Source organism: Hypanus sabinus, chromosome 14, assembly GCF_030144855.1.
Source record: "Hypanus sabinus isolate sHypSab1 chromosome 14, sHypSab1.hap1, whole genome shotgun sequence".
In the NCBI taxonomy this organism is placed as follows: domain Eukaryota; kingdom Metazoa; phylum Chordata; class Chondrichthyes; order Myliobatiformes; family Dasyatidae; genus Hypanus; species Hypanus sabinus.
In genome coordinates, this window is record NC_082719.1 from 28,209,502 (window position 1) to 28,237,497 (window position 27,996).

A 27,996-nucleotide genomic window follows, 5' to 3' on the forward strand; every position below is an offset into this window, starting at 1 on the left:
CCAATGTCAACAAATCCTTTATTCGATAAGAGGCCTAAAACAGCCCACAATACTCATGTAAGGCCTCACCAGTGCCATATAAAGCACATTACCTTCTGATTTTCATATTCTTCTCCTCTTGAAGTGAATGCTAACATTGCATTTGCTTTTCTTACCAACGACTGCAAAGTTAATCTTTAGGGAATCCTGCACGAGGACTCCAAAATCCCTTTGTACCTCTGGTTTCTGAATTTTCACTGGTTTAGTAAGTAAAGTTAAAAATTAACTTCACTTCACTTTAGTAAGTAAAGCTAAACTGCTTTTGTTTAGCAGAAAAACTTTTTAAAAATTACTGCTTTTGTTGTATCAAATACAATTAGAAATGGACATCACATTGCTAAAAAAAAAAAGCATAATTGTGTTTATCACATTCACATAATACTCTGGATCTACTCCAATATGTCTACCACTACAACTGGTAAACAGCAGATGTGATCACTTTGTCTCTTCTCGCTGCTCTGGGCCATCTAGACAACAGGAATTTGCACATTAGGCTGGTTACAGCTTGATGTTCAACATTATCACCCATCCAGACTCACCATCAACCTTCAGGACCAAGGCTTTTGTAACTCCCTCTGCAACTGGATACTCAACTTCCTCACTGCCAGAGAAGAGAAAATCTACATATCCTTATTGCCAGGTCTCAGTGGGTAAGGATTGGTAACATCATCTCCTCCTCGCTGACAATCAACACAGGTGCTGTTTATTTAGCTCCCTGCTCCATTCTCTGTACACACGACTGAGTGGCTAAGCACAGCTCCAATGCTGTCCTCAAATGTGGCGATGCCACCAATGTTGTTGGATGAATCATAGTTGGTGACGAGTCATCTTACCAGAGCGAGGTAAGTCACGTGGTTGAGTGGAGTCGCAAAAACAACCTTTTGTCCAACATAGCAAAACTAAAAGAGCTGATTGTTTACTTCAGGAAGGGGAAGGAGGTGAACATCCACCAGTCTACAGTGGGGGACTGGCAGTCGAGACAGTCAGCAGATTTAAATTAGTGGGTGTTTGACCCAGCACATAGATGGAATCATAAGGACAATATGCCAGCACTTTTTGGAGGTTAAAGAAGTTTGGCTTGTCACTGAACTTTAATGTACCTATACAGATGTACTATTTTCTTACTGACTGCATCATGATCTGGTATGACAATTGGAATATAAGATGCTGCAGGGAGTAGTAGACTCTGCCTAATATATCATTGGCACACCCTTCCCCACCAATAGGAGTATCTACGGGAGATGCTATCTCAAGAGGACAAGATCTTTCATCAGACGTCCCTACCACTCGGGCCATACCATCTGTTCACAGCTACCATTAGGCAGCAGATAAAGATTCCTGAAGACCCACCCCATTAGGGTCAAGAACAGCTGCTTCCCTTTAACCAACTGGTTCTTAAAAGTAACAGCGAAACCCTAATCACTACAATTTAGAAACACCGTGACCACTCCGACCACTATGCACTAAAATGGACTTTTGATATTTATTGTTCTAATTTTGTAAAAATAGTGCATAATTTATGTTTACTTTGTGAATGCTGCTATATGATGCTATTGCCCCTGATACTGCTGGAAGTAAGCTTTTCACTGCATCTGTGAATAAATGTACCTGTGTATTGACAATAAATTGAACTCGGTTTTGACTTTACTCATTTTATTTGGTCACATGTCACTTCACTGCAATGAGGAAATAGAACGGACCCCAAAAACGATAGATTAGCACCAAACCTTCAATAGTGGTTGTGTACTTTCATGATAAACATTACCACAGAGGAAGAGGTAACCAATTATAAATATAAAACTTCATTCTTCTCATCTCACATAAAAACCAAAAACCATATAAACTCTGCAAGGAAAACCACTCAGTGAATTAATCTCATGAAATCCTTACTGGATTTTTTTTCATTTCCAACACATTGACGCAGCCATAAAGAAAGCAAGACAGCTGCTATATTTCATTAGGAGTTTGAGGAGATTTGGTTTGTCACCTAAAATATTTGAGAACTTCTACAGACCGTGGAGAGCATTCTGACAGGCTGCATCACTGTCTGGCATGGGGAGGGGCCACTGCACAGGACCGAAAGAATCTGCAGAGGGTTGTAAAATTAGTCAGCTCCATCTCGGATACTAGCCTCTGTGGCATCCAAGACATCTTCAAGGAACGGTACTTCAAAAAGGCACCATCCATCATAAAGGACCCACACCACCCAGGACATGCCTGCTTCGCATTGTTACCATCGCAAAGGTACAGAAGCATGAAGGCACACACTCAGTGGTTCAGGAACAGCTTCTTCCCCTCTGCCATCCGATTCCTAAATGGACATTGAATCTCTCACTACTTTTTGTTTAACTTCTGTTTTTGCAGTACTTATCTTAATTTAACTATTTAATGTACATATATAGATACCTACTGTAAATCGTTTTTTTCCACATTTATCATGTATTGCATTATACTGTTGATGCAAAATTGCCACATTTCACAACAATTGCCGGTGATATTAAACCTGATTCTGATTCATTCCTCCCTGGAATCTTTGCTTCATTTATTTAAATTTCTCACCACTGACATTGTTAACGATTGATCTGCTTTCTGTTCTATTTTGCAATGGCTCCACACAAAATGTTTACTTGAGAGTAATTAAGGCGAGTATTGTTAGGCGAGTATAGAAATCTAGAACTGAGAGACATTGGTAAGTATGTATTTTGGGAGAATTGTGAGAATAAAAATGGACCATTATATAACTTCCCCTTTATAATATCAGGAATTACTGAAGTAATTCAGTAGATTAGGTTTACCTGCCACTTGATACTTTCTGCCGCAGAATAACACCATCACAGCATTCAGGCTGGAAAGAGGTGGCCCAACACGATTATTGAATCAGTTGCTCTGCATCATTTACTCAACTAAAATTCTACACTATGTTAACCTGCCAAATTTTATATTATTCACATAAATCAATAAAGTGAATGACAAATCATAATGATCTCATTTATGCTATTACCATTTCTGGTTTCAGAATTGACTTTATACATACATGCCCCGTGCACTAATGGCTCTCAGGATTATATGGACCAAGACTACTATTACTAATGCAGTGGTAAGTAGTTAATTAAAACATCTGCTATGGGATACGGTGTGCTGCACTAAAAGATCCATTTATGGCAATCTACAGCCCCGAGTACAAGTGCATTAATGTGTGCATCGTGATGATTTACTTCTGACAAAAGAATGGTGACATGAAATTACTTAGTGTGTCATATATTTCAATTTATTGAAGAACAATTTTTAGACGAATATGCAGTATTTACTGTGAGTTCTACACATAACTCTGGTCTTAACCTTCTAGGCTCTCTGTGCCTGCAGTGCCACCATTCACGCCTGCTCAGTGTTGCCTTATAGCATGCAACATATTTCTGGACACCACTTTCTGGACTTTGGATCACAAACACATGACCCACAGATGGCAAGCATAACTCTCATAGAAGTAGATGCTTGTAGACCTAACTTAGCATATTTTAAGGTACGTGAGGCCCAGAGCTGGAAGCCCATCTTGGGGATGTCCTCTAAGTCATACACAATGTTGTGTCTGTGCACAACTACACATATATTAAATAAAAGCACACCCATGGGAGATGGCTTTAACTGGTGTGTTCACATTGCAGAGGAGAGAGAGAACAATGTGCGTGGATAGATAACCGTCCATGCACAGATCAATAAATAGGGCGAAGGGGAGGGGGTCATTACTCTAAAAAAATATAGATCCATACATTACACTTCCTCCTCCTTTAGATTAAATCAACATAAAAATGTATATGTACAAAACATTCAATTTCCCTTTTATAAACCCAGATCTCAAATAAACATACATTCACAATAAAAGTTCAAAACTAACTTCATAGTCTTCTAACTTCATAGTCTTCATAGCTCTCTTTCTTTCAGGATAGTACTTGTGAAAGTGTGGAGTGGCATCAGGTTTGCTATCTTGTCTAAGAAAACAACATTCTCGGTTGCTGGTGTCACATTGCTATCAGTGACGTGATCATCACTGAGAAGTAAGTCCAGTGACTGTAACGTGTCCGCCTTGTTGGATGTGGTCAACTCAGGTGTGATCTTCGGTTGAGCATCTCCATATCTGACCTCTGGGTGTCCACTTGTCTTCTTGGTGATCACATGCTGGGACTTCCTGACCAATCTCAAAGCTCCTTGCTGCTTCACTTGGAAACTGGCTGAGCTGATAATTCTGCACTTCCCTCTGTAGGTCTGGTTTCAGGAGGTCTATGTGAGATCTCAGATTCTTGCTCATGAACAGCCTTGCAGGTGCTCGATTTATCATCACATGAATGAAGTTCCGATACACAAAACAGGAAGTTGTCCACCTTGTGCTGTCCTCCTCGTCCGTTGCTTTAATGGACTTCTTGAAGTTTTGGATAACCCTTTCAGCTTGCCCATTGGTGGGTGGTGAAGAGCTGACTTGCTATGTCTGATGCTGTTTTTCTTCATGAACTGTTGGAACTCTTCTGACGTGTTTTGCAGTCTGTTGTCTTTCACAATTTTTTTCTGGTAAGCTGTTTCTGGTGAAGATAGTCCTCAGAGCAGACAGTCTTTGGTGATGTAATTGACTTCATTGGTATAACCTCCAGCCACTTTGAATGAGCATCCACAGCAATCAGAAACATGGCATCCATGAATGGCCCAGCAAAGTCAATATGTACTCTTTGCCATGGTGAAGACGGCCATACCCACAGGTATAATGGTGCCTGTGGGGTCTGTTTATCTATTCCTGGCCACCATATGTAGCTCCAGGCGAGACTCTTCATCTTGACTGTACCCAGGTGTCCTTCATGCTGATTTTTTAAAACTCTGGCATGCAGCTTAAAGGGAACCACAAAATGAGATCCAACACACCAGGGTTCTTTGACATACTGATAGTTGGTCTCATCTCGCTGAGAACTCTGGAAACATAGGGTTACCGTGAGCTGGCCATCCTTGCTTGGTGAGTTCTTGGCCTTTGACAATGTCCGGTCATTCCTTGATTCCCGTTGTATTTCAGAATTTGTTACTGGTAACTGGTCCACCAATGTGTTGTGGAGCACCGATGCTGGGTCGCAGTATGAAGACTTCTTCCCTTCAGTTGCCAATAGAGGAAGATGTGACAAGCATTTGATGCAGCAGTGCAGCAATGTTTGGGAGAAACCAGTGGTGCTAGTTTACAAGGCCCAAGTATGGCCTGAGTTGTGACACATTTTCTGGTTTGGGTGCCTGTAGCACTGCTTCAGTTTTCTCTTGTGACTTATGTAAGCCATGTCCACAATGACATGTCCACAGTATGAGATTTCATTCTTGAAAAACTCACATTTCTCTCTTTTTGAGCACAGACCATACTCGCTCAGCCTTTCACTGTTACTAGTGTCTCTGACTGCCTCCTCGTATTGTCTAACTCTCGCTGTTCGGTCCCATAACTGTCAGTGCAGTTGGCGATATTCTCTGACATTCATACTTGTCGCCAATTTGTTGTGTCGGTGCACAACTACAATCAATTAAATAAAAGCATGCATGCGGGAGATGGCTTCAACTGGTGTATTCTCATTTAGGGGATGGGGAGAACAATGCACATGCGTTGACAACAGCACAAGTGCAAACTACACACACAGCATACGAGCTGTCTTTTGGGACTTTTGTCACTTTCATGATTCCTCTGAGCAGCACGGTCCTTGCGTGGTCCAATATGCTGTCCGCCAAAGGGACAGAGGTTGGCATCAACACCTGTTTTTTGGTATTATGTCAACTTCTTGTTACCCTGACCTAGAACTTCGAATGTAGACCATTCTCTTTGCCTTGGGAGTTCTCATCCATGATCCAGACTGCAGTTTACATACCACCAGCAACTGATATTAAGCAAGCACTTGCAAAACTGCACAATGTCATCTGCAGTCAAGAAACAGCCCAATTGAATGCATTTCAAGTTATATTTAGTGACTTTAACTAGGCCCGTTTGAAGAAAACTCTGCCAAATCTTCACCAGCACCTAACCTGTTACACCAGAGGTCCCAACACATTAGGCTACTGCTACACTATGATGCCTATTGCTCTTTCCTGAGACTGCATTTTGGCAAATCAGATAATTAGGCATTAATTCTTCTACCTGCATACAGACAGAGCCTAAAGAACAAGGCTCCAGAGATCAAGACAACTAAGAAGTGGTTGCAAGAGGTGGAGGAGTGGGCTGGGCCCTGTTTAATAACTCATCTGAGTACTTGAATGACTATACCAGGGTCTGTAATGATTTTATTAAAACATCCGTGAGTGAGGATAGAAATAGAAACATAGAAAATAGGTGCAGGAGTAGGCCATTGGGCCCTTCGAGCCTGAACCGCCATTCAGTATGATCATGGCTGATCATCCAACTCAGAACCCTGTACCTGCTTTCTCTCCCTACAGGATGTCCCCTCAAAATTGTTCAGGGTTTTTCCCCAGTCAGAAGCCCTGGATGAACAATAAAATCTGGAATCTGCTGAGAGCCAGATCGAAAGCATTCAAATTTGGAGTTCAAGAATGCTACAAGAGGTGCAGGTATGATCTCCGGAAAGCCAGTTCAAGGGCCAAGTGAGGATTCTGGACTGGACTGGAATCAGTGAGAGATGCTTGATGGTTGTGGCAGGGTTTGAACGCCGTAATGTCCTACAAAGTTAAATCTTGCCACATAGGGGACATCAGAACTTCACTTCAGGATGAGCTCAATGCTTTCTATGCTTGCATTGATCACCAGAGCAGGGAGGAACTATTGCGCACCCCTCATGTCCCCTGATGATCCCTTGGTCTTAGAATCTGAAGATTATGTGCAGGTTGCCTTCAAGGGAGTGAACCCAAGGAAAGTATCTGATCCAGTTGGAGTATCTGGCTGAGTACTGAAGACCAGCTGACTGGTGTATTCACAGCTATCTTCAATCCCTTGCTCCGGCAGTGTGCGGTACCCACCTGCTTCAAGCATGCTTCAATTGTTCGGGTACCCAAAAAGAGCATGGTAATCTATCTAAATGACCATCAGCCAGTGGCACTTACAACCACAGTGATGAAGGGTTTTGAGAGGCTGGCGTTCAAGCATATCAGCTCCTATCTGAATGGTGACTTGGATCCACTTCAATTTACCTAATGAAGCAACAAGTCTACAGCAGATGCCATCTCATTGGCTCTTAAAGAACCCTGGAACATCTGGACAGTAAAATGCATATATCAGGATGCTCTTTATTGGTTATAGCTTGGCATTTAACACCATCCCCTCAATATCAACGTGTGCAATTTATGCAAAGTTATAACTTATGCAAAAGCATAACATTTATTGAAAGAAGAACAAAGGAGGAGTTTGAAATGTTGGTCTAACTTTGTGTTTACTTTAAGTACGGCACCACGCAGTCACGTCATGATGTATGCAATTCATTTATTTTTACCTATAACCTGTAATGAGTTATTTACACCACACCAACAAGAATGCTTAATCAAACAACATACTTACAACATTGCTGAAATATTACTGAAATATTAAATACACAACACTGACGAAGCGTCTCAAGCAGAAATGATGACAGTCCATTTTCCTCTACAGGTGCTGGCTGACCTGCTGAGTTCCTCTAACAGTTTGTATTGCACCCAGGGTAAGCTTCTGATATGATGAGATAGGTTCAGGATTGTAATAAATATATTCCAGTGCAAGTGCTATTTTGTAGAATGTAACGTACCGCATTTTCTCTCTCCACTTAGCTTCTACTTGTTGTGTTTGTTGAAGGTGTTCATTTTGCAAGGAGGAAACCAAAGCTTCATGTTGTTCTTTCTGCTTCTTCAATATCTCCTGATAAATCAATAAAAAAAGATAATAAGTTACCTATATTTATCCCATGTATATCAAAACATCGAAACAGACAGTGAATTGCATTGTTTGAATCAATGACCAATACAGTCAGAGGGCGTGCTGGGTGCAGCCCACAACTGTCACACACTCTGTTGCCAACACAACATTCCCACTACTTACTAGCCCTAACCTGTACTTCTTCAGAGAGTGGGAATAAACCGGAGCACCCAGAGGAATTCTACATGGTCATGAGTAGAACTTTACAGAGAGCAGTGGAAATGGAACCCCAATCTTATGATCACTGGCACTTCAAAGCATTATCCTAACTGTTATGCTATTGCGCCATCCCCCAGTGAACCCTTAAAAAAATAGTGGAATTATCATATGATTAGCTGCTATTACTTAAGAGATGATTATTCATTGACTACAAACTTTTAAGGAGTACTTTTAGACATGTGTTGAAGGGCTATTGCTGAAGTTTTCTGCACATTTAAAGTAAGCACAGACTGTGCCCTTTGGCACCTTTCTACCACCTAAACTAATCCCATTTCCCAGCATTAAGTCTGTATGCTTCTGTGCCTTGTCTGCCTAAGTGTCTGTCTTAAGCCTAGAATTGCATATTGCTCCACCATCTCCTCTGGCAGCAAGTTCCAAATATCAACCATTATCTGCATAATAAAACTTTCCTCTCTTATTCCTTTTCACACTTTTCTTCTCACCTTAAGTGTATATTTTTTGAAAATATAACTACCATGGGAGAAGGTTCTGGTAATCCACTATATCTATGTTTCTTATACTGGCAGATAATTCAGCCTTCCCGTTCCTGAGAAACAAGCCCAGTCTATTTCATCTCTCCCCAAAACTAATCTTCTCTCATCCAAGTAACATCCCAGTGAATCTCTTCTGTACTCCTTTTTAGTGAACAGAAATGCACACGAATCTCTGGTGTTTTGTAAAGGTGCAAAGTAACAGCCAACTATTACATTTTATGCCTCAAACCATGAAGGCAAGCATGCTGTGTGCTTTCCTCACCAGCCTATCAACATAATGAGGAAGGAAGTGGAAAGATGCAATTGAAATTTAAAGGAAAAGTGGATGTAAACATATGTGATAACTGAACTTCCAATATTGTTATTCCCCATTCATCATATCTGAACTGAAGTTTATATTTTGATGGTTTTATTTATCATTTTAGCATATTATGAATTTGAGTTTGAAGTGTCTATTTCTCTTTTCATTGGAAAAATAGTGGGAACATGAGACAGAGAAACAAGGTTTTTCCAAGACTGTAATTTCATAATTGGGGAATGTGGAGATGGGTATTCACATACATGTCTCTGCTGGAACCAACTACGTTAACACAACAGAAAGGGAACATTCAACACATAAGGTCTGCCAGAACAAACTAACATTATTGCCTTCTACTTGAAAATTGCTTTTCATTTGGCACTCTAACTTCCATGAGAGGACGTTCTGTATGGCAGGAACTTGCAGGGCAGAATAGCTCTGCCTCACTGTGCTAGTGGTCCGCATTTGCACTGGAGAAGGCTCCAGCTGAAAAACAGCAGAAGAAATTTCCCACTGCTGCCAATACTCCAGTTTCCAGCATTTTACAATCCTGTCACTGTCACTGTAGAGTCAATGACTCAGAAAGCTCAGAAACAGGCCTTTCAGCCAATCATCTGAACCATCAAGCCTTCCATACCCCTCTTATCCATGTACCTGTCCAAAAGTTACTTACATTTTACAGCTGAACCTGCATCTACCATTTGCACTGGCAGCTTGTTCCACACTTGCACCGTGCTCTGAATGAAGAACTTTCCCCTCAGATTCCCCTTAAATATTCCACCTTTCACCCAAAACCTATAACCTTTAGTTCTAGTTGATCCACACTGATCGTGTGGATAGTCAGTGGCTTTTTCCCAGGGCTGAAATGGTTAACACGAGAGGGTACAGTTTTAAGGTGCTTGGAAGTAGGTACAGAGGAGATGTCAGGGGTACCTTTTTTTATGCAGAGAGTGGTGAGTGCATGGAATGGGCTGCTGGTGACGGTGGTAGAGGCGGAAACGATAGGATCTTTTAAGAGACTCCTGGATAGGTACATGAAGCTTAGAAAAATACAGTACTATGGGTAACCTTAGGTAATTTCTAAGTAAGTACATGTTTGGCACAGCATTGTGGGCCGAAGGGCCTGTATTGTGTGGTTTTCTATGTTTCTATGTTTCTCTCAAACAACCTGAGGGGAAAAGCCTGCAAGCAGTCACCCAATCTATATTCATAATTTTGTAAATCTCAATAAGATCTCCCCTCATCTCCTGCACATCAGGGAATAAAGTCCTAACCTATTCAACCTTTCTGTATAATTCAGGTCTTCGAGTCCTCGTAAATTTTCTCTGCACTCTTTCCAGCTTTTTGATATCTTTCCTGTAGGTAGGGGACCAGAACAGCACACAAAACTCCAAATTCAACCTCACAAGTGTCATATACAACTTCAACTGTTTGTTCACTGTAACATTGTGAATTGAATTGAATTGACTTTATTACTTACATCCTTCATAAACATGAGGAGTAGAATTGTTACGTTACTTCTCCGTTTAAATGTGCAATATGCAATTGATAGTAGGTTCAACAGGCAGAATCCTAAGCTGGAACTGCAGAACATTTGTGCTTCTGCACTGGGACTCCATGAAGACTTCCATATTCATGTGAAGTCAGCAAATCTTTGCTGAGCATCTCGAAGATTTAAAGTTCAGGCTTTCATATCCACACACACTCTGCACAGCCGCCCCAGCTATTAGCCACTGACATAGAGAAACACTAGCAATTCCATGCAGTAATAAATATGCAAAAAAAGGAAACTAGTTCATTAAACTCTCATGTAACTCTGCCCTGAGACAGCAACAGGAGTTAAAACCTGCCTGTCGAATCTATAGCAGATTAGATTAGCAGGCTTGGTAACTCCATTTGCTCCAAAGGAGAGTTTGAGGGAGAGAAGTTGCAGGCAATTCCTAATTATTTGAATTCCCTTTGGTACTTTAATCTATTTATTTGGTTTTAATTAGTTTTAGGTATTTGCTTTTTAAAAGTTATAATAATTGTAATATTCCTTTAATTGGGTGGTTACTTTGAATTGCCTCTGAACGATTTTAAATGTCACTGAGATTGGGGAGCCTGGGCATACCTAATTTCCAATGAGTTGAATCCCCTTTGTTATTTTAATGTTCATATTTATTTGGTTTAGGGTCTTACTTAAAATTGTTACATATCATGGTGGCTGGGGCCTGTTCAGATGCCAATGTGTAATGTTGTTTGCACTGGGAAGGCTGGAGTTGAGGAGGATGTTGATGCTTGCATGGTAGAAGGAGACTGAGCAAGCAGGTGAGTGTTGAGCATGGGTGTCAGGAAACCTGTGAAAATTGAACCTGTTAACCTCACCATGTCCTCCTCAAATCAGAGATACACATCTGAGGAAGGCCCTTCAGCTCCAGTCTGTGCTGACGATCAAACATCAGTTCACACTGATCCTACAAGGGAAGGAAGGAAAGTGCGAAGCCCATCTGACTACCCTGTTAAGAACTGTGTTTTGTATTTCATTGCACCATCTCTACAATCTCCTTCACTATGTTGTCAAGAAATTTTGAAACATGTTTGCAAAATCCTATTTAAAAATCACCCACGCAAGTTGCGGACAAAGGCCATCTCAGCACTGTATGTGCATTGTTCTGATCCCTCCTCCACTTTGAACAACTCTCACTGACTCTCAGGGCAGGAATTCAATCTGTTTCCCATTTGTAAGTAAAAATAATCTGTTTAGAAACATCCTCACTCTATGTGTGCATTTCTTCAAGAGCTCTATTGGTCACAGTACATTGAACATTATTTGAAAATCCATCTATACTATTCCCTTTGTCTATCCATCCACTTGTTATTACATTTTTAAAAATATGACTTGCTTGTAATAAACTTATGTTCACTTTCCTCGATTAACCTATCAATTTCTAAATGATTTTATAAAGGAATTTATAAATTCCATTCAGTATAATTGCTTCATTCAAGTCAACTATCAATTGTTCAATGTCATTCAACAATACAGTCACTTTCCCATTTCATTATTTCTGAGGTTTACAGAATGGCATTGCACTGAAAATGGGCACTCAGCCCATTGTGCTTTTGTCAGCTCTGGTATGCTATTTTTTCCCCACTATATTGCAAGATACTTCCCTTCAAGGATCAATCACACTGCATTTTAGAGGTTCTGAAATGAATGATGAGTCCTCTGGAGATGCAAGGGTATTACCGGGAAGGATAGAGCATCTTGAAGGGGTAGGGTGTGGGGGGGGGGGGTGTAGTGCTGGTGTGGTTAATAGGATCTCACACACTCCTTTTTGTGATTGGCCTGTAGATATTGCTGTTGGAGAGTGCTGGCCTTCAGCATCTTCCCACCAGCTGCATTTTTAGGCCACTAATTGCAGTCTTCAGCCATAAATTCCTATGAACCAGGGCGGAAGCAATGGGGGTACTTTGTTCATCATCCTGGAAATCCAGTCAGAGTACATAAAGGAGATAAGGTTGTGAAATGACATTAGAGATAGCCCTCCATCATATCTTAGTACTGGTTGAGACTTTGCCTGCACCAGAAGCCTTTTTCTGTTTTACTGTCGGATAGCCTTTACCACCAGTTCTTATGACAGCACTGAGGTTGTAGCAAACATGCAGAGAGTTGAGGGCACTCAAGACACAGTTTTGATGAACAGATATTCCAAATTGCTCTGTAAAGGAGCACCGACTATCTCAGAGCCTTTATGAGATCTCCTCTGTTCATGGATCATAGATGGGTAAGTCCTTGAGACTTTGGTTTATGGAAAATCTTGACAGTGCTGACTATCAAGACACTGTACTGGGTACAGTTGCTGGTTTTATATCTTATTCTTCAGATGGCTATAGATCAGTTTATCCCTCAATGAGCTATGATGGTGCTCGGAAGCTTAAAATGGATCTCATTAGTGCTTTTGGTGGCCAAACCAGGTACTATGGACATTATGATGCTCCTGTTGGTTAAGGAGTTATCGGATTGCTTGTGTGAAGTGTTGGAGAGACCAGAGTTTTCTTTGGAGGTTTTTTAGTATTGACTTTCCTGTAGCAGTGACTCTGTGTTTAGGGGTCAAGTTTACGGAAATGACTGGACAGATTAGGCAGAATTTCATCCCACAGTTGTGAGCTTCATTCACGTCGATCAATATTACTCAGCATGGTTTGGTGCAATCATATGATGAAACCATTTTTTCGGACCTGAACTGTCTAAAAACCTCAGCTGTTTCGTTTTTACTACGTGCTCCAGGGCAAAGCACAGAAATAAATCACTGCCCTTCCAGCTTCTCAAAAGCTCCAGTGGGAATGTTGCAACAGGTCAAAATAGAGATGTTTAGGCAGTTCCTATGTTAGGCTCAATTGGTGTCCATTTTGCTGGAGGTGTCAAAGACTGATTTATTTATCTGCAACTTCATCCCTACTCAGCAATATTTTGGAAATACTTCTTTCTTTGAGTGTTGAATCAATTGATTTTAGCATCACAGATTCATACAGCATGGAAACAGGCCCATTGGCCCAGCCTGTTCTTGCGAACTATACCATATAACAATCACAGCACGGAAACAGGCCATCTCGGCCCTCCTAGTCCGTGCCGAACTGTTAATCTCAACTAGTCCCACCTACCCGCACTCAGCCCATAACCCTCCACTCCTTTCCTGTCCATATACCTATCCAATTTTACCTTAAATGACACAACTGAACTGGCCTCTACTACTTCTACAGGAAGCTCATTCCACACAGCTATCACTCTCTGAGTAAAGAAATACCCCCTCGTGTTTCCCTTAAACTTTTGCCCCCTAACTCTCAAATCATGTCCTCTCGTTTGAATCTCCCCTACTCTCAATGGAAACAGCCTATTCACGTCAACTCTATCTATCCCTCTCAAAATTTTAAATAACTCGATCAAATCCCCCCTCAACCTTCTATGCTCCAATGAATAGAGACCTAACTTGTTCAACCTTTCTCTGTAACTTAAGTGCTGAAACCCAGGTAACATCCTAGTAAATAGTCTCTGCACTCTTTCTAATTTATTGATATCTTTCCTATAATTCGGTGACCAGAACTGTACACAATATTCCAAATTTGGCCTTACCAATGCCTTGTACAATTTTAACATTACATCCCAACTTCTGTACTCAATGCTCTGATTTATAAAGGCCAGCATTCCAAAAGCCTTCTTCACCACCCTATCTACATGAGACTCCACCTTCAGGGAACTATGCACTGTTATTCCTAGATCTCTCTGTTCCACTGCATTCCTCAATGCCCTACCATTTACCCTGTATGTTCTATTTGGATTATTCCTGCCAAAATGTAGAACCTCACACTTCTCAGCATTAAACTCCATCTGCCAACGTTCAGCCCATTCTTCTAACTGGCATAAATCTCCCTGCAAGCTTTGAAAACCCACCTCATTATCCACAACACCTCCTACCTTAGTATCATCGGCATACTCACTAATCCAATTTACCACCCCATCATCCAGATCATTTATGTATATTACAAACAACATTGGGCCCAAAACAGATCCCTGAGGCACCCCGCTAGTCACCGGCCTCCATCTCGATAAACAATTATCCACCACTACCACTACTCTCTGGCATCTCCCAGCTAGCCACTGTTGAATCCATTTTATTACTCCAGCATTAATACCTAATGATTGAACCTTCTTAACTAACCTTCCAAGTGGAACTAAGTTAACTACCTCAGCTGGTCACATTTACTTGCCAGTCCCATTTTGGTTTTTATAGACTATTTTTGCTATACAAAGACAGTTTGTTCTGAGTCTCATGCCTCGTCTCAACTCTACTTATTGGCTGGTGTTGTGCTTTCAATGAAAATACTACTAAATCTATCTATATGAATGTTACCTTCATATATACCTCAGAAAAATACGTGCTACAGTGTAAGTTTTTCCAACATAGCTTTGTCCCTCCGTTTTCCTCTAGGAAATGTTACACCTTGAGCACTAGGAATGCAGTGAATATCCCTGAAGATTCCATTATCTGAGAATGTCCATTCCTCCAGAACGTTCACATGAGTGCAGGTAACAACATTGCAGTTAGGGATTGCTATTTGTTCAGCTGCTGGAATCCAGTGAGTGTGCCTGAAATTCTGATATTTTCCCTTTACTTTTGATAAGGAATCTTCACAAAAAGCCCATGTCAAATTTTACCTCACACAATGAGCACATTCCCTATCATTCCAATAGAAATTTTAACCCTGAGGGATTAAGATAAGTATTAATTAATTCAGATTAATATAGGTATTGTTTTATTTGTGTTTTAAGTGCATTATATTAAAATATTTTTAAGTTTAACAGTCATTTTATGGTTTAGAAAAGATTTAGTAGTTCTTGGAGGTTAGGGTTTGCCAGCTTTGAAACTTCTGGCTAGACCAGGGCTAGAAACACAAGAGAATGCAGATGCTGGATTCTGGAGAAACATCAGCAGTTCAAGCAACATCTATGGATGGAGATTAAGAGTCATCATTTTGAGTCAAGACCCTTCACCTGGACCCGTCATCTTCTTTGTGTGTTATGGGATGGCTGGTTGTCAACGTTTCTCCGCCTTTCTTGGCTGGGCTTTTCCTGCCCCTCCCATCACATGCTGTGTCTCAGGGAGTCAGCGAACACTCCACTGCAACTTCTGATTGTCCAGATTGTTCCAGATAAGTTGAACTTTATTCAGAGGTGAGCCTCAACCATGGGCAGTGCTCCTTTGATTTTTACTCTAGCCCATTAGCCTCTCAGTCCTGTCCAAATTAAAGCATTGAATGCATTTTAGCTACCATGTGGTATCCCTCTATTGTTATCAATAATAATAGATTTTTTTATTCAGTTGTTTGTGCATAACTATGCATACCATCCAATATTGAATTCAATATTTTCAAATTTTCAAGTTTTTATTGACATTTTCTTCTATTAGTTTCCCCTCCCTTCTATAATTGTTTACAGCTTTTGATTTTCTTTCACCATGATATTTTCAATGATTCATTCCAGGTTTAATAATCCTGCTGTTCATTCTTATTTTCTGCAGCATGCTGCTGCTTTAAATACTTCCCATTGCTTTATATACCTTCTCCACAAGGATACTAGTGCCACGTCAGTGCGGCAGAGGTTGCCTTTTGCAGAATTTACTCACACTGGAATGCCAGTCCTTCCCTTTTTGCCCAGTGGGGCAGTTCTCTGTGGCACTGTGGTACAGTTGGTAGAGGTGCTGCATCTGAGCTCCAACAATCGGGGCTTGATTCCAACCTCTTTTGCTGTCTGTGTGGAGTTTGCACTTCCTGTAACTGCGAGGGTTCCTTCAGGGGCTCCAGTTGATCCCTCATAACAAACAAGTGCAGGTTGGCTCTTAATGTACTACAGTAAAGTATCCTCCGTGTGGGGGCAAGCAATAGAAACTGAGGGAATTGATGGGAATGTGGAAAGAATAAGAAAAAAGGGGTCAGTGTAAGTTTAGTGTATACAGTATATGGGCATGATGCTGGGAGCAGAAGTGATAAAACAAAGGACCTGTTTCCATGTTACTTTACGGCTGTGTGGCATTTCCAGTTACAAGGGCTAAAAGCAGTCTTGTCTGACTCAGATGAAGTTTTGTTTTAGAAAGTTATTCAAAGGCACTTACTTGCATTCTGAGCTGAACGTCAAAGCAACACTCATTTATCAACCTTGCACATTGATAAGTGCCTAACCCAATACGCAACTTTGAAAAATTGAATATGTATGAAAAATGACACCCATGCAGTGGAAGTAATCCAGAAAATTGCATCAATTCCAAGTAATTAAGTTTACATAAACACATGCCTTCAAATGTTGTAATAAACTGCGATTTGACATGGAAGCTGGCTGGATAATTGCCTTTGCTCCAAATGTCATATTTGACACCGGTCCAAGTATCAGTGATTTAATGATAGCTCATTCCAACATAGTTACTATAAATACTGATCACATTACAAATATGAGCAAGATTTTGTAGCATGTGTCTTGGAGTGCAACCATCCTTACTGTTGATCCATTGCCACTGCAATAAACAACTAATTTTAGCTAAATTACCACCTCTGATATCCACACTCACCTGCAGATCTGATATCCACACTCACCTGCAGCTCTGATATCCACACTCACCTGCAGCTCTGATATCCACACTCACCTGCAGCTCTGATATCCACACTCACCTGCAGATCTGATATCCACACTCACCTGCAGCTCTGATATCCACACTCACCTGCAGCTCTGATATCCACACTCACCTGCAGCTCTGATATCCACACTCACCTGCAGCTCTGATATCCACACTCACCTGCAGCTCTGATATCCACACTCACCTGCAGCTCTGATATCCACACTCACCTGCAGCTCTGATATCCACACTCACCTGCAGCTCTGATATCTTGTTGAGTGCCTGTTCCCGATCCTTCAGTACGCTTTCATAACTTGCTTGCAGTTGTGTACAGTGAGGGTCAGGGTGTTCTACGCCCTTATTTCTCTGCTCCATTAAGTTTTCCATCCTAGAAATCTAGAAAGCCAACCAATGTTGAGTAAGAATAAGCATGCTAAGCTGCTTTCACCTGCAGGTAGTTCTGGAGGAACTCACCTGCTGTAGGGAATCCTGAAGTCGATTATGAAGTACCTCCTTTTCTTTCTCTAACAGACGCCTTTCGTTCTCGACTTTGATGTTAATTTCATCCAGCTGATTTTGTAGTTCCTGCAGTACCAACGTTAGTTATTGTAGATGTAAACCTTACATTATATTTTTGCAGAATCAAATTATTTGAATTAACTGTCTAAAAACAATTTTCCATTACAGTAACTAAAGTAGACAACTGAACCACTCACAGCAAAGGTTACACAGCCTGTATAAAGTATGGTATTAGCTTTCAGGCACTGATGTCTTCTGCAGTAACTACCATGTCTTTTGTTGCTGTAAGATTCACCATGAAATGAACTGTCATAAAAAATCCTGTAATTGAAGTGGGAGGAGTGGTTACCACCTACAGTAATCCTTGAATGTTTTATATCCCTTCAGCTTGATTGGATTCGATGTTAGTTTTCAAAACCAGACAGGGTAGCACTTGGTTAGAATTAAAACACATCAACGTGTCAGCTTCGACACAGCTCAGCCACAAGCCGTGGATACTATTCCACTGCACACCTGTGACATTTGCAAGTCCCATGCAAACCACAAAATGTGCAGACTGGTAAAGGTCACTTGCAATCTATATGGTCTGGAAATTTATTGCTGAACTATCTGCATCCTTCCTTTGGAAAAGAATATTAATTAATTATTAAACATTTCTTTCTACTGGTCTGAGAGATAAGGTTTGGATTTCAAAACCAGATTTCATGGTATTTTAAATCCTGTTTTAATTATTCTTATTTTTATATACATTACCTATAAATTTATTTCTGCATTACTTCAGACTATACTAGTAACTTCACACCATCCTGCTGTTTCGTACTAATCCTTGTATTTATTGTTGCATTTATTATTACCGGTTTCTTAAGGTTGTCATAGCTAGAGGAGATAACGGGGATAAGCTCCTGCTACCTATAAAATACTTCTGGTGGCATGTGACTCAACTAGCCTCTGACAACCAAGTCTTGCTCCTGGCCTTCAAGTGTGTCTTAGCTACTAAGCCTGTCAGAGCTATTTCTACTGACTGGAGAAGGGGCAAAGGCCTGTTACTGGCACCTTAAAACCATGTGCTTTCAGCATGTGGGTCTCATCAGACATGGTTGGCAGCTCATCTAGGAGAAGGAAAACTCTGATCTCAAACCTCTGCTGCCTTGTGACTATACTCAACCACAGGGAAGGCTTAGGGAGTAAAGTCTGAAGAAAAATCCACAGCTGGAGTCCCCAAGGCAGACCTATGTTGAGTTTAATGCTGACTGGCATCTCCTGTGATGCTACTAGTGCCAAATTGTATCTGTATATGCCATTCCTTGAGACTCATTAGCTTTGTGGAGGGGGGAACCCACTGTATGGCGCCAACTTGCTCTCCATATTGTAATGTCACGGTGTGCATAGTGGCTTGTGTATCATGTAGACAGTTGGAGGCAACCTTGAACAATGGAGGGTCTCATATCATTACCATGCCTGCTGTTTACACTGTGAACTTAACATGAACAATGAGTTTCATTGTACCCTGGTGTCTGTGACATTAAGCTACTCTAATGTGGATCTGAAGCCGTGTTATACAGTACACCAAATGCAGCATAGGTAAGAAAAGCTCAGGCAGCCATGTACCTTCTGCATTCTTTTCCTTTCTAATTCCATTGAGGTCTGTACTGCCTTGATCTCAGTGGTATGCTTCTTTACCAGCTCCTCCAGCCCTTTCATCAGCTGCTCCTTCAGACGAAGCTTCTCCTCTTCTGCCACTCGCTTCAGTTTCTTCAGCTCCTCTTCATGCCTCTTATGAAGTTCCTCTTTCTCACGAGCAAGAGCCTCGATGACCTGTAAGATAGCAGATTCTGAACTGAACTGCTTCAAGGTGAGATTCCCAGAACTTACTGATTTTATTTCAGAGTTCCAGCGCCTGTGGCTTTTCGTTGAATAAATGTAACATGGAACTAAAGTATCAGCAATTCCTAACAATGTTAATGAACTGAACAGTAACAGCTTATATCACGTAGCCTCCTTAACACAGCAACATGTCCCAAAGTAGGTCACTACAGGGTAAAACAAACAAAATTTGGCCACAACCGACATAAGGAACCAAGCGTTAATCTGAAACCCTGTTTCTCCTCCCACAGATACAGCCTAACCTGCTATGAATTTCTAGCATCTGAGTACTATTTTTGATTTCCACAGCTCTTGTGTCCATTTGGGTTCATCCTAACAAATTGAAATGCACTGCAAGAATGAGGGGATGAGCTCCCTGGAAATTACTGGTAAATTCTGAGAATTTGGGCAGAGAACTGAGAGTGAGAGGAAACCAAGGTGGGAAAATAGGGACTGAGCAACGTAAACCAAAAGAAGAGAGAAAAACACAAACAGATGGGAGGAAGATGTACTGGAGAGGAAGAACTCCTGTTGCTGAATGACTGTAACCTACAAGCTCTGGTGTTCATCCTGAAGGTTGAACTTCACCTCCCCAAAATGAAGGTCCAGAATAAGCAAAGTAAACTAGATTTGGATTTGCTTTTATTTATAACTTCTGTAATTTGCTGTGTTTTGCGAAAAGTTATAAAATACTACCTGACTTATATTAGTCTTGTTGAATCAGTGAAACTTTCTTGGTTGGAGGCAATACGGCCAGCATAGCAGAATATTTAAAGTTTTAATTCATACAACTTATTTTTAAATCTTTTGATTTTGACTTCCAATTTCTGTTGTTATGAAGCAAATGATAGGTTGCTGGCTCTACATTTTGGGACTCCTTACTGAAAAAGAATGTAGAAGCACATCCAACAAACATAGCCATGGATGAAGAGCGATGATCATTACTGCTTCCTCAGGGGCAATCGTGATGAGCAATAAATAATATGGCAACAATCTTTAAGTGAACAACATACGAATTTTGCCCACTCAGTTATAGTGAGAGTGTTAACATTTGTATGGTAATCTTGTTGGGAGAAGTTCTATTTGATTTCTCTAGTGGTGGAATGAGGACAAAAACTAAAATGGGTCCATGCATAGTAGCACATGATCAAATACACCATGAATGTTGTACTTGTTTGAGTTTTAAATATTGTTAACAAGGATGAAAAACATTAACCAGAATGATCCAGAAGAAAATTTTGATAGACTCTCATGTAATTTTTGCCTTTTTTCTTTGAGCAGGAGCAGTTTAACAAGACTAAATTAGATTTGACTGATTTGGCCTTTACTGCTTACAAGCGCAATTTAAAATAACCACCATTGATGCTTTAGGTTCTTTGATGTGCATTTGCATCGTGGATGTAAGTTTAACAGGGTGTTTTTTTTATTACAAATGACATTGCAGAAGAGATGAAGAAATTTCTTCTGGTCATGTCTGTGCCAGGAAGTGAAATAGTTGAAGAATTGGTTAAATTAGCTGAACTAGTGTCCCACACCCAGTACTATAGTGCAAAGAAACACATTTAGCAGCTGGAATCAGTACCCAGATGAAGGTACTGCTGATGTTGCAACCAATTCAAGATGGATTACTGAGTTTGAAACTAAACTGGTAAGATTTTCCTGTGACTGCATAGTCTGTAGAATCTGGGGCATGGCAGGTGCTCAGCGAGAAGAAACTGAATTTTTTTAACCAAATGTTTGATATTACCCAGGCACCAAAGATAGTGACCAAGCAATCATGAAATTTGCAGCACCCCTACCCAGCAAAAGGCTCAGACTGTTGACATGACAGTGCCCAGCTTTTCATAACCTTTGAGAAAATGAAGAACTGCTTGAAGTGGAAATGTTATGATTGTGCTATCATGTGAAGTGGAGCTAATGTCAAGTCAAGTTTATTGTCATTTTTCTATATACACGCATATAATGTATATAACCGCATAAAGTATATAGAAATGAGGTGTTTCGATTCAGTTCTCAAATCGGTTAACTCAACCTCTCTTTGTGCTCGCCACTGCCTTTTGCAGTTTAAGATTGTTCATAGAGCCCATATGTCTAAATCTAAACTATCTTGATTCCACCCTAGCGTTAGTCCGCTCTGTGGTAAATGCAAGAGGGGCGTGGCCTCTCTCATCCATATGTACTGGTTCTGTCCTAGCTTGGAGAAATTCTGGAAAGATGTCTTCACTACGTTATCGTGTATTCTGAATCAGCACCTAGAACCAAACCCCTTAATTGCTCTGTTCGGTTTTTGGGGCGAGACAGATTTATGTCTGGGTCCGACCAAATGCCGAATATTATCCTTTGCCTCACTCCTGGCTAGACGCTTGATCCTCCTCAGATGGAGAGATGCTGCCCCGCCCACTCATGCTCAATGGCTTAATGACATCATGGCCTGTCTGGACCTCGAAAAAATTCATTATTCAGTTCTCAATTCAGATCTAAAGTTCCATAAGGTCTGGGGACCTTTTATCGAGTACTTTCATAACCTTCCTCTTGACTAGGGTTTTTTTTTCTTTTCGGTCCCTTGCTTTCAGCTCCTTTTTTTTTCTGGTAGAAGGCATTATTACCCTCTGTTGCTGAGTGTATTCACAGTCTGGGAGTTTGGCTGTCCTGACTTATACTCTCTATATTGTGTTGTGGTTAGTCTGGAGTTGCTGTTGTTTTTTTCTTGTGTTGTGGGGCTTGGGGAGGACACTAAGCTTACTTGTCTTTAATTTAGGTGTTTTTTTTTGCTAAATTCTCTTCCTTTGCAGCATATTGTTATTGTATGCTTAATTTTGCACTGTTTTAATGTTCCTCATTGGGATTTGGGGTTTTTAATTTGTAAAATGTTTTGAAAAACTAATAAAAAAAAATTAAAAAAAAAAGAAATGAGGTGTTTCTCCAACCTAGGGTGTAAAGCACAGTAGTACACTTAATACACAATAACTTATGAAAGTAAGGAAAAAATCTACAGATGAATCACACATAAATAACAAATTAAAGCACATCAATATAAAATATTGTACTGGAACAGATTAACCAATGACACTTCGAATATGATGTGGCAGGGAATTCAGAAGCCTGATGGCCTGAGGGAAGAAGCTGTTTCTCATGCTGTCCGTTCTTGTTTTTATGCATCAGTGTCTCCTGCCTGATGGTAGAAAGTCAAAGAGGATGCTGGAAGGATGGCTAAGATCCTTATTAATACTAAGGGCCCTGAGGACACAGCACTTCTGATAAATGTCTCTGATGGATGGTAGGGAGACCCCTATGATCCTCTCAGCTGTTCTCACTGTAGGGGCATCTGGTCCGATGCTCGACTGCTCCCAAACCAGATGGAGATGCAACTTGTCAGGATGTTCTCAGTGGTAAAATACAGTTAAGATGGGGAAGGTGGGGGGAGCCTTGCTTGCCTCAATCTTCTTAGGAAATGGAGATGCTGCTGTGCCTTCTTGTTTAGGGAGGTGATATTAAGGGACCAGGTGAGGTCATCATGATGTGAACTCCCAGGAACTTAGTGCACTTAACTCTCTCTGGAGGGGCAGAGGGCGATGGTTTGCCTGCACCTTCCTGAAGTTCACAATGATTTCCTTTGTCTTCTCCATGTTTAGGATTAGATTGATCTTCTCACACCAATCCACCAGCCATTCCATTTCTTCTCTATACTCCGACTTGTCATAATTCTTGATGAGGCCAACCACTGCTGTGTCAACTGCAAACTTAGTGGCATGGTTTGAGCTGAATCCTGCAACACAGTCATGCATCAGCAGTGTGCATATCAGCGGGCTGAACACACAGCCTTGGGGAGCGCCAGTGCTCGGCGTAATGGGACTAGAGACGTTGCTGCTCACAGGGACTGACTGTGGCCTTACTGTTAAGTCCAGTATCCAGTAGCAGAGGGAGATGTTGAGACCCAACGAGGACAGTCTCCCCACCAGTTTCTGGGTAATATGGTGTTGAATGCAGAACTGAGTCTATAAACAGCACTGGCATATGAGGCCCCATTTTCCAAGTGGGACAGGATAGAGTGGAGGGCAGAGGCTATTGCCTCATCACTGGATCAATTTGAGCAATAAGTGAATTGGAAAGGGTCCAGTGTATCTGGGAGAGAGGCTTTAATGTGTTCCATGACCAGCTGCTCAAAGCATTTTATAATAGTTAATGCTAATGCCACTGGATGCTGGTCACTTAGGTAGGTTACAATTGCATTTTTTGGCACTGGAATGACGGTTGCCAGCTTGCAGACTGAGGGGACAATGGATTGTTCCAGAGAAATGTTGACTATATCCATCATCATCTCTGTCAGCTGAGCTGCGTAGCCTTTCAGAACCCGTTCTGGTATATTCTGCCCAGGGTCTTCCACACCTTAGCTTCAGCCAGATGGTGTATCTGATTTCCTAGGGGGTAAGGGTGCCTTCCTTGCCAGGTGTACAAGACTTCTCAGGGAGTGAAGCATCCTGGTCATTGACGTGCATGGTAGACTTGTAATCCGTAATCCTCTGAATTCCCTGCCACGTGTGCCTTGTGTCTCTGGTATCACAGAAGTAGCTGTAAATTAGAATGCTCCCATTTCACTTTCCTGATGGAGTGGAACTGTTGCATTTCCGATCTAAAGGCAGCATCACCATCCCTCAGCTGTGCATTGACCTCTGCATTAAGCTATTGCTTCTGATTTTCCCTCACCTGGATGTGTTTTGTGATAGTAACATCCTCAGTGAACTTCTCTATGTTGCTGGTAACAGAATCTACATATTCCTCAATGTTAGCATGGTTGCCATAGCTAGCAGCCTCCCTGAACATTCTCCAGTTCATATTATCAAAGCAATCCTATAGTTCAGAGCTTGCACCCTCAGGCCAGGTTTTCCCACCCTTAGAACTGGTTTGATCCGTTTGATCACTGGTTTGTATGCTGAAATTAACATTACAGATAAGTGATCTGAGAATCCATGAGAATCTGAGAGTGCATGGTAGACTTGTAATCCATAATCCTCTGAATTCCCTGCCACGTGTGCCTTAAGGACTGCTTTATAGGCATCTGGTATGTTAGAATAAACCAAGCCTACTATGTTTTCACCTCTGGTAGCAAATTCAACATGCTGGTGGAATTTAGGCAGGACTGATTTTAGGTTTCATGGTTACTTCTGGGGTGCCTAGGGATGACTCATGTAGCACCAGTACTCTCAATGGATACGATTAAATATTCCCGTTTCAGTCTGATACAGCTAAAAAGCACAACTGCTTATAGGGTCAGTACAGTCAACAAAGATGTCTTAATGCATTTGAACAAACTCCTGCTGCTTAAAACCAATGGAAACAACACCAATTGTGGTCGGAAGTGCCCATGGAGGACACCTTGGAGGAACTGCAGGCGTAGATCGGGGTTACAACTGCGTTTAAGGAAATGGGGTTTTAAACTCCCTGTACCGTCTATCTTACTGGCAAACATGCAGTTTCTGGTGAATAAAATCAATGATTCAGCTAGGTGCTGAATCAGAGGGACATCAGGACCACGTGTGTCACTTGTTTCACGGAACCCTGTTTAACCCCTTCGGTACCAAATGCAGCAATCCAGATTGACGGGTTTAATATATGCCGGCAGGAGAGATCTATAGAGTCTCTGAGAAGCAGAGGTGGAGGAGTATGCCTCATGATCAACTCCTCTTGGTGCACAAATATATCAGTGCTGTCCTAATTCTGCTCACCAGACCTGGAATACCTAGCAGTAAAGTCCTTTCTGCCTACCACAGGAGTTCTCTGGGGTCATTCTGGTAGCAGTTTATATTCCACCTCAGGCCAAGCAGGCTTTAGATGATCTGAGTAATAGGATCAACATGCATGAAACAGCACACCCTAACACCCTCACCATTGTTTTGGGAGATTTTAACCAGGCCAGTCTAAAAAAAATCACTATGCATCTACCATCAACAGGTCACTTGTAAAACAGAGGGAACAACACACTGGACCATTGCTACACCACCATCAAGAATGTCTACCATGCTATTCCACACCCTCACTTCGGGAAGTCTGATCACCTGGCTGTACTTCTACTCCCTGAGTACAGGCAGATGAAGACTATGGCACCAGCAGTGAGGACCGAGAAGGTATGGACAAGGGAAGCACAGGAGCGCCTACAGGGACTGCTTTGAATTGGTGGACTGGACTGTATTCAAGGATTCATCTTTGAACCTGGATGAGTAAGCTGCAGTTGTTCCTGACTTCATTAAAACCTGTGTGGATGAGTGTGTGCCTACAAAGACTTACTGTACATTCCCAAACCAAAAGCCAATCTTTGAGGCTCTTACTAATCGAGTACCTATCAACCTCTGACTAAAGAAATTCCTCCCCATCTCTGTTCTAAAGCGAAGTCCTTTAAATCTGAGGCTGTGCCCTCTGGTGCTAGACTCCTCCACTACGGCAGACATCCTTTCTACATCCACTATATCTAGGCCATTCAATGTTCAATAGGTTTCAATGAGATCCTCCCCTTATTTTTCTAATCTCCAGCAAGTACAAACCCAGACTCATCAAATGCACCCTTTCATTCCCCAGATCATTCTCATGAACCTCCTCTGGACCCTCTCCAATGCCATATCCTTTGTCAGATAAGGGGCCAAAACTGCTCACTATTCTCTAAATGTGGGCTGACCAATGCCTTATAAAGCCTCAGCATTACATCTTTGCTTTTATAGAGTCATGGAGTCATAGAAAAGTACAGCACAGAAACAGGCCCTTCAGCCCATCTAGTCCATGCCAAACCATTTAATCTGTCTACTCCCATCGACCTGCACCCAGACCATAGTTCTCCATACCCCTACCATTCATGTACCTGTCTAAACTTCCCTTAAACATTGAGATCAAGCTTGCATGCACCACTTGCACTGGCAGCTCATTCCAAATTTTCGTGACCCTTTAAGTTTCCTTTCATGTTCCCTTAAAATTTGTCATCTTCAACCCATGACCTCTGGTTGTAGTCCCAACCCAACATCAGTGCAAAAAGCCTGCTTGCACTTGCCTTTTCTAAACCCCTCATAATTTTATATACCTCTATCAAATCTCCCCTCAATCTTCTACGTTCTAAGGAATAAAATCCTAACCTATTCAATCTTTCCTTAGAACTTAGGTCCTCCAGGCCCAGCAACATCCTCATAAATTCTCTCTGTGCTTTTTCAACCTTATTTACATCTTTCCTGTAGGTAGGTGACCAAAATAGTGCACAATACTCCAACTCAGGCCTCACCAACGTCTTATATGACTTCAACCTAACACCTCATCTCCTGTATTCAATACTTTGATTTATGAAGGGCAACGTGCCAGAAACTTTCTTTATGAACCTACCTACCTGTGCTGCCACTTTCAATGAATGATGGGCTTGTATTCCCACATCCCTTTGATGTCCCACACTCCTACCATTCACTGCGTAAGACCTAACCTCACAATGGTCTGCTTTAAATTCCATCTGCCATTTTTAGTCCATTTCCCAAGCTCTGATTGTCTTCCTCAATGTCCACTAAACTCCTAATCTTGGTATCATTCACAATTTGATAATCCAGTTAACCACATTATCATCATTGATATAGGATACAAACAACAACGGACCCAGCACTGAAGCCTTTGGCACTCTACTTGTCAACCATCTACTACCACTTTCTGGCTTCTACCACAAAGACAATGTCTAATCTAGTTTACTATCTCATCTTGAATGCCAAGCGACTGAACCTTCTTGACCAACCTCCTAAGTGGAACCTTATCAGATGCCTTGCTAACATTCATGTAGACAGCATACACTGCCATGCCTTTTTCAACCTTGCTGGTAACTACCTGGAAAAAATCTTTAAGATTGGTTAGACACAAAGCCATGTTGACTATCCTTAATCAGCCCATGTCTTTCCAAATACTCATATATCTGATCCCTTAGAATACCTTCCAATAATTTTCCCACTACTGATGTCAAGCTCACCAGCATATAACTGCTTATTTTTAGAGCCTTTCTTATACTGCGGAACAACATTGCCTATCCGCCAATCTTCCAATACTTCACCTGTTGCTAATCATTGATTTTAATATCTCTGCCAGGGCCCCCACAATTTCTGCAGGCCTCCCACAGAATCTGAGAAATCACCTTGTCAGACCCTGGGGATTTATCCACCCTAATTTGCCTCAGGTACAGGGTCCATGACCTTGTTGCTACTTTGCCCCACTTCTAAAGGCAATGTGTCCATCTCTTGAGTAAATACAGATGTGAAAAATCAATTTAAAATCTCCTCCATCTCTTTTGGCTCCATGCATAGATTACCATTCTAATCTTCCAGAGGACTAGTTCTGTCCCTTGCAATCTTCTTGCTCTTAACATATCTGCAGAATCGCTTGGGATTCTCCTTCACCGTGTCTGCTAGGGCAATCTCATACCTTCTGTTAACCCTCCTCTTAAGTGTTCTCTTACATTTCTTATACTCCATTAGTACCTCATTTGTTCCTACCTGCCTATACTTGTTATGCACC

General features: G+C 41.4%; 1 protein-coding gene and 1 long non-coding RNA gene across 2 annotated transcripts in view; one reads left to right on the forward strand and one right to left on the reverse strand.

Annotated features, from left to right (window-relative positions):
• fam184b (family with sequence similarity 184 member B) overlaps positions 1–27,996 on the reverse strand; it is a 205,401-nt gene that overhangs the window by 38,324 nt on the left and 139,081 nt on the right. The window contains exons 5-8 of the mRNA XM_059988930.1: positions 19,222–19,428; positions 17,569–17,679; positions 17,350–17,490; positions 7,773–7,882 (exon numbers count right to left, since the gene is read on the reverse strand). Of these exons, the coding sequence (XP_059844913.1) occupies positions 7,773–7,882; positions 17,350–17,490; positions 17,569–17,679; positions 19,222–19,428 (569 nt within the window). The remainder of the gene's footprint in view (positions 1–7,772; positions 7,883–17,349; positions 17,491–17,568; positions 17,680–19,221; positions 19,429–27,996) is intronic.
• Positions 580–22,308, forward strand: LOC132404631 (uncharacterized). Its single transcript, XR_009515611.1, has 3 exons — positions 580–881; positions 3,056–3,136; positions 19,786–22,308. It is a non-coding gene; the product is annotated as an uncharacterized LOC132404631 (long non-coding RNA).